This window comes from Myotis lucifugus, unplaced genomic scaffold (assembly GCF_000147115.1).
Source record: "Myotis lucifugus unplaced genomic scaffold, Myoluc2.0 scaffold_2728, whole genome shotgun sequence".
NCBI lineage: Eukaryota > Metazoa > Chordata > Mammalia > Chiroptera > Vespertilionidae > Myotis > Myotis lucifugus.
The window spans coordinates 16049-24006 of record NW_005873776.1 but is presented as its reverse complement, the minus strand read 5'-3'; the positions used below and the strand labels follow the sequence as shown (position 1 = coordinate 24006).

At 42.2% G+C, this 7958-nt stretch overlaps 1 protein-coding gene across 1 annotated transcript in view; it reads right to left on the bottom strand.

Moving 5' to 3' along the window:
- Window positions 1-2972: 2972 nt before the first annotated feature.
- The window catches only part of LOC102439322 (neuronal membrane glycoprotein M6-a-like), a gene marked incomplete at its 3' end in the record, with an annotated part of 18119 nt that continues 13133 nt past the window's right edge, over window positions 2973-7958 (bottom strand). Inside the window, exon 4 of the mRNA XM_006108585.3 lies at window positions 2973-3126. Within this exon, the coding sequence (XP_006108647.3) occupies window positions 2973-3126 (154 nt within the window). The remainder of the gene's footprint in view (window positions 3127-7958) is intronic.

Below are 7958 nucleotides of genomic sequence, written 5' to 3'. Positions count from 1 at the left end.
GCACACCCACTACTGGGGATGTGCCCGCAACCCAGGTACATGCCCTTGGCCGGGAATCGAACCTGGGACCTTTCAGTCCACAGGCCGACACTCTATCCACTGAGCTAAACCGGTTAGGGCTACACAATTACTTTTTGGATGAAATTAGCAAATGTCTATTCTGATTATACTCCAGCTTTTGGGGAGCGGTTCTTTTCTATTCTGATGCCCCTTGTTGCTAGCTTGATTGCATGCTTACATCCAAGTTTCTTATGAAGGAGTGCTATCTGGAGGGCAAATAGAAGCTATCAGACAGTAGACTGTGTGTAGGGAAAACAGAAAGCTTCATCGCTGATGTAAGGTTGCATGACACCTGGAAAGTGTCTTCTCTTCCGTGGCAGGAGGAAAGTTAAATTGGAATAAATCTCGATGACTATGCTGTCAACAGTGCTAAGGTTCAAGGGCAGCTCTAATCCAAGTCATGCTTCGAACTTACCATAAGGATGTCCCAGGCAATACTTGAGACATACTGTATGAAAAAACATCGCTTGTTTAGCTGAAATTCACACTTAACTGGGTGTCCTGTATTTTGCCTGGCAACTCTCTCTGAGAGACTAGTCACACCTTTCCAGTTTTAATTTTTCAGATGAGCAGAATAAAAGGAAGACACTACAGGGAGGGACAGAGCCATGGTTTTCTGAGCAGCTGTTCTCCCGTGGTGACTGCCAGCTGAGGTGTCCTTTGCCTGTGTTCACGTGGGACATGATTCCATGGGTGAAACCTACCCAGTGGGAGAGCTGTCCATACCCTCCCATCATCTTCTTGCTGAGAACTTCATGCTCAGAGAAGATCATCTGCTTTTCACTTGGGTTAGACCAGGGGTGGGCAAACTTTTTGACTCGAGGGCCACATTGGGTTCTTAAACTGGACCGGAGGGCCGGAACAAAAGCATGGATGGAGTGTTTGTGTGAACTAATATAAATTCAAAGTAAACATCATTACATAAAAGGGTACGGTCTTTTTTTTTTTTTTTTTTTAGTTTTATTCATTTCAAACGGGCCGCATCCGGCCCGTGGGCCGTAGTTTGCCCATGGCTGGGTTAGACAGAGGAACCTGAGGACTTGGTCTAATAGATGGGGGTGGTGACAGAACAGTTACACTACCCCCCACATTCTATCTACACTATCACTGTGGAGACACAGGGCCTGAAGTCACCGACTGGTGAAAGATTCCTGCTTTTCTGACGCACAAGAAAACCTCATTGGAAAATACCATCTACAGCATTCCCAGATGTTAACCAGCTACAGCGTTCCCATCTACAGCGTTCCCAGATGTCAACCATCTACAGCGTTCTCATCTACAGCATTTCCAGATGTTAACCAGCTACAGCATTCCCAGATGTTAACTATCTACAGCGTTCCCAGATGTTAACTATCTACAGCGTTCCCATCTACAGCATTCCCAGATGACAACCATCTACAGACTTCCCAGATGTCAACCAGCTACAGTGTTCCCAGATGTTAATAGGTGAGATGTTAATAGCCATTCTGTGAAAAAAAGTCTATTTGAACATGTGGATTTGCATGTCTCTTATAAAACCTGTAGCTCCCATGGTTTTACAAATGAAGGAATAGAATTCCGAATAGGGTAGGTGAGATGGGACTTGACCTTTTCACATTTGTAATTCAGTACCTGCTTCAACAGGAGAGGCAGTTGACTGAAAACTTGGAACATAGACATTGCAGCCAGCCTGCCAGGATTGCAGCCTGCTCAGGCACTTACTGGATGTGTAACCATGGGCAAGCCATTTACCCTCCTGTGCCTCAGTACTGTCATTTATAAGGGATGTAGTAATAGTGTCCCCCACACAGAACTCTTGTGAGAATTAAACAAGTCAACGTATATAAACCATTTAGGATAAGGCCCACACAGAATGAGCATATACACACATAAAAAACAGTATTGTTACATGAGGTTTCAGCCCTAAATAAAAATAACCAAAGAGAACTTCTGATTCATTTAACATTCTTTGATTTTGTTGTTATTACCACCTGAGTGTAACTAGAAAAGCTAGACAAGGTACAGAAACCCCCCACCCCCCCCCGGGTGAGATGGAATAGGCCAGTTTAACAGAGACTCAACCCCAGATTGAAACCTTCTTAACTCTTGATTGGATTAGGGTAAGGATGGCTAGAGCTCCCAGCCCAGTCTAGTGTAGAGGTGAATTTAATCCCCTCTGAATATAAGCTATAAACAACTTTATATTGCTTAGCTATGACACAGTTTAAATGTAAGAATATAGAAATATTGACTACAAATGTATGAATGAAGTGTTTTATATGAAAAATCTAATGAAAAGAAAGCTGGCATAGGTTTTATAATATCAGACCTAGTAGACTTTAACCCGTAAAATGAAACTGAAACTTATAATAGTGACCTATCAATTATTAAGAGTCTTTGTTTCCTGCTCTACTAATTAAAAGAATAAATGAAATAAAATATTAAAACACACATTTTGGGGGAAAATGTGACTATTTTGATTTGCAGTTTGGGAAATTGAACTCTTTATAGAATATGGTTAGGTGGTTGTTTCCACATTGAAATTCTGATGAGTTCTTTATGAAAAAATTTATAAAACGAAACAAAAAATGCTCAGTATCTTTGTCCTGTTTCAGAAGACAATGAAGTAATTATTTCTGAGGTGATTTTTTGACCAGACCTCATGATATGTACAGCTGGTCATGGGACCATGAACATAGGCGGCACCGAGCCTGGGAAAGTGAGAGGAGTCAGGACGGGCGACCCCATGTTCATGATGTGAGATCAACTCCCACTCCATCTCAAATGCCCGCTTATTCATAATCAAAACCAATGCCTTAAAAGGGGACGGATTCTCTGATAGCGTCATCCCTTCGGCAGAAGGTGATTGGCAGTAGTTCTGAGGCAGTTACTCGGGGAAAACGCTGTGAGATGTTGTTCAGAGATGCACCTACCGAACTGACGCAGGTCCAGGCAGAGATTGGCCCCTTCCACGAGGGTGCTGTTCCGGCAGATGGTCCACAGGTTGAAGTACATGTAGACGGGCAGGGAGGTGAAAGCCGTCACGCCCAGCCAGGCCAGCATGAACAGGTAGGTCAGCATGATGAACTGCCACCGAGAAAAAGTCGAGAGAGAACACGTGTCATCCACTGGGAAAGAAGAACCTTTTGTTTACAGTGTGCGATATCGAAGGGTTTCGGTGCTGTAGATATGACACTGGCGCGGGCTGTGGCATGGGAAACAGAAGAAACTCTGAGGATTAGGAGAATAAACCTGCTGGGGAGTCACCACGGCAGTGGTTGGGATGTACAAGGAATGATCCGCTGCATCTCAATGCCTGGTTCATTCGTGTGTTGATCTTATGAATCTGAACACATGTTCTGTGAACTTTAGAAATCATGAACTGGAATCTTTAGAGTGGATTGTGCAAAATGAGTCACAACTGAATCCTGTTTCAGTAAGAATGCAACCCAACTACCCTTAACTATATCTTCACCGTCACCTATGTGCCTGACCTGATGCTAGCAAGTCCTCTGCCAGCTACACACAGAAAACAGGAATGAACAAGACCAAGAGAGAACTTTTAGGACCACATTCATATCCGTATTTCAATGATTGATCCACACTTGTCACTAACACGGTGTTCATGGACTGAAGAGATGAGCAAACGTGTCGCTCAGTTATTGCTCTAACCCTGGTGGTCAGAAGGGGAACTCAGTTCCTGACTGCAGGGAACACCCAGGTGTGCAGACATCTTCCAGGTAACTCACCTAGCAGTAGGCTCTTTCAAGCTACAGTTTGTGTTTTTATGATTGGTGTTTTGTACATTTCCCCAGTAGGAATACACTTTTCCTTCCCTTTCTTTCTCACAACCCAACTACCCTTCACTATATCTTCACAACAAAACTGGAAGTTGGATAAAGATGTGTTCTGGGCGCAGATGCATGTCTGCATGTACCAACAATCTGAATTTGCCTCCTGAGAGAGCCACTCTTTGCTTATTGTGTCTAATGAGTGAATTGTGGTATAGTTTCATGATCAGAGTCAGAACACCTGATGACCGGCATGTGTGAACATACGTATAAACATGAAATAGTATTTTTAATCCTCATACTCAACTAATACAGCGATAGAATTATATTTGAGAATGTCTGACACATAGCCCAAATTTCTATAGATATTTGGTCCCCTTCTAGAAGAATTTTGAGGAGAAGCAGTAGTGTTTTCTATCTTATCTTGAACACCTCAGCTGGTCACCCTTTCATAGTGACAATACAACATAAAGTGCATACACTGAATTAAACTGAATCTCTTCATCAACTCTGTCCATTCCTTTGGTAACAAGTTATAGCTAGACTTTACTCCAGATTTTGGTGAAACCTCAAACAAGTGAAACTTATTTAATAACTCAGAATATATACTAAAAATAACACTTTCAAAAACTGGTGAAGGTGGTGACAGTGTCCTGACAGAGCTGATGCACCTATCCTGAAGTAGCACTGTGGTTAAAATTGACAGATTAACCCCCTGGCAATGGGCAAGGAGACACGTGATTGGTGCCGTTGCTCTTGACTATTATGTTTTTTTTTTAAATCAGTGAAGGAACTGGAGTAAATATCCTTCTATGGCTATTGATTCTTTGAATGGAATTATTAAAGTTTATCTCACTTTTAGAATCGCTGGACAAATACTGAATGAGGACCTCGTATGTGTAAAGCGGTAGGGTAGGATTGCAGCCACAGAGAACAGTACACACTTCCTCCTTATTTTCCTCATAAAAGGAATAAACATTTTCCACAGGGAGATCCAGACAACATCTGGTCTTGACACACGCTTGACTGTTATGGCAGACCTTCACCCACTTCCCCTCCCTCCACTCCCTGCCTCTGGCAACCACCAATCTGTTTTCTGGATCTTAAATAAACTAGTCTTATTAGAACAGTCTGAGAACTTAAAAACATTCTCCTGACCTTTTTGGCCTTATTATCTATTTTTAGATGAAACTTGTAAAAAATCACCTCCACTTCTTCTGTTTGGGGAATACTGTTAAAACCAGCAACAACTGGAAGAGAGAGAAGAGTTCCTGGACTTGAAGTCAGGGACTGGGTTGCCCGTATGGGAGTCAGGCACATCCTTACCCTTCAAGGTCCTGCTCTCACTCATGAGCTGGGAGTGAGCTGACCTCTGGGGCTGTGATGGAGCCAAAGGAAACGCCCACGTGAAGTCACTTAAGAGCCACCACAGTCCACCATCAATCTCACATTGAAAATAAACTCAAAGGAAGTTGTTTGATTTAGCAAATTGTTAATTAATCTGTATCTCTAAAGGGCAGGTACAGACAGAGGTGACCTATTTAAGTCGCATCTGTCTTTCGTGGCCTTGATCAACACTGACTTAATTTCCAGTAGCTCGGGCCCTGATTGCAGAGAGGAGGGAGGACGGGGCCTTCCGGACGTTAGATACATAAAGTGGCCTCATTGGCTTTTTGTATTTCAGCCATTGTCTTATACATCACTCACATTTATTAAGATGCTGACCTTTTAATTCACCAAGAATTAAAATTCAGTAAAATTTTTCTGAGTTGGTTGACCCTAACTCATTGATATTGGATGGATGGTAAAAACTGCCATAGAGTGATAGGGATTGGGTGCCAGACTCATAATTAATATCCAGCACATCTCATTATCACATCATTATTTCAGTGCCATTTCATCAGAACATGCAAATGACTGCCACAGCAAGCATCCTGTTATCACACTTCTTCAGCTGTGCCACACATATGTTACACACGTGCTACAACGTGTTAGCATTCAATTCGAAAGTATTGCTAGGAGTTATTTCTTAGTACATAAAATTTAAAGAAACATGCAATTGCTGTTTTGATCTCAACTTGGACATTGGTTGTTGGAGATTGAACAGGAAGTTAGACTGCAGACCTGCGAGAGGCCCGGCGGCCCTGCCCTTGGGGAGGAGCTAACCCAGATGTTGGCTCCCGGCACGTGTAGCCATTGAGGTTACAGTGTGTTTGACCTGACAGCGACTGTGAAAGGTAATTGGTTTTTCCCCCGAATGTCCATCAATTTAGCCTTGATGTCTAAGACAGTTCATTGTTACTATTACCAAAAAAATGTGGCTTGCGTGTTTGCTTTAAAAATTCTTATTTGAGAGGGCTTTGAGCTGTCTGCATGGCGAGCAGATCCTTAACTGTCCACAGATATGTTTTCTCTTCTTTGACTTCTACGTTGCATGCAGTGCCTTGCAGTTACCTGACCGTTCTCATGAAATCCCCAGTGCTGACTCGTCCTGCCGGGATGGCTCCCGGGGGTGAAATCTGTTGGGAGACCCCCTTTCTCGGTCATTTCACGGATGCTTTGGAATCATGGACCCTGAGCTGCAGTGAGAATTAGAGACGATCCACTGTCTCATTTGTAAATGAGTGACCAGTGAGCCAGCAGAGCTGAGGGACTTCCTAAGGCACACGGATGTGTCACAATGATATTGTCCCATAGAATGGCGGTCACCAGAGGGAAAGAGGGTAGGGGGAGGCTGAAGAGGGGAAGGGGGTCAAATACATGGTGACAGAAGGAGACTTGACTTCGGGTGGTGAGCACGAGATGCAATCAAGATACAGATGACAGATTATAGAGTTGTACATGTGAAACGTATACGTCATTAACCAATATCAGCCCAAGAGATTTAAGAAAAAATACTTAGAAATGAATAATATTGCCCCAATGACAAGAGAAGGCCTATCATTAGTTGAATTCACTACCCTCTATTGGCAGTATATAAATGGATCTAAAATCAGGTCTGGCTTCTTAATAGAGAGATCGCTTAGTTCTCACTGACAGTTGGCCCATGGAATAGTCATATTTTATTTTTTAAATTAATCCAAGACCTTTTCACTTCACATCCTCCAGATCTGTAATTTGATATTACTGATCCTAAAAACGTAGATATTACAAGAAGCATTGCCCCCACCCCCCTAGAGGGTCTTATAAGAAATCATTCCAGCGACAACCACAAATAGTCATGACACAGGCAAATATATCAGGGTCTTATGGCCATTGACATGAGCAGCATAACAGAACTTGTTACAAGCTAGGGGGTAAGTTTGTGGTTAACAGGCTTTTTTTTTAACTTTTTGTGTAAGATTGAAATAAATTATATCATTCCTTATTAGAGACATCTTACTTAATATAAAATATGTGCCAGGATTAAATTCATGTTATTATATGACATTGGAAAATAAGAAAACATGTTAGTCAAGGGTGGCAGCTCTGATGTATCATTATAGGGAAATTGTGCTGCATAAAGATGCAAAAGTACACGCGCCCGCATCACCCTTCGCTTTCGCCCTCTTGTGCTTTCGTAGAGGTACGTGCACTGGCTGTGTCAGCTCTAGGGTACCACACACTGATTTACCACCAGCCGTCATACCAAGAGGATTTAAAACCTAAATTAGTATGACAGTATAATTCTTATCTTTATCACTATTAAACAGACATTAGATGATACAATTCCCCCCAAATTTAAGGTACAGTACACAGACATGTATTTAGGGAGAAGAGACCCAACCAAGTATTGTCTATAAATTGCAATGGATTTTCCTGTTATTGGAATTTCTAAATATTATATTGAAATCCCAAAGCCCTTTGGAAAAAAAAATCATCATAAATCAATCGACAGTTTTGCTTCCTCTAAAACAAAACCAGTTGTGTTGTGTGTGATTTGAGAATTTGAAACTGAATTTTCACATGGAATAATCTTAATTTAGAACATTATATGCTAAGAGTTAAGATAGTGATCAAAGGAGGGAATGTTACTATGTAAAAAAAAAATAGTTGAGCCCGGCCGGCAGCTAGTGTGGCTCAGTGGTTGAGCATCAACCTGTGAACCAGGAGGTCATGGTTTGATCCCGGTCAGGCACAGGCCCCGTG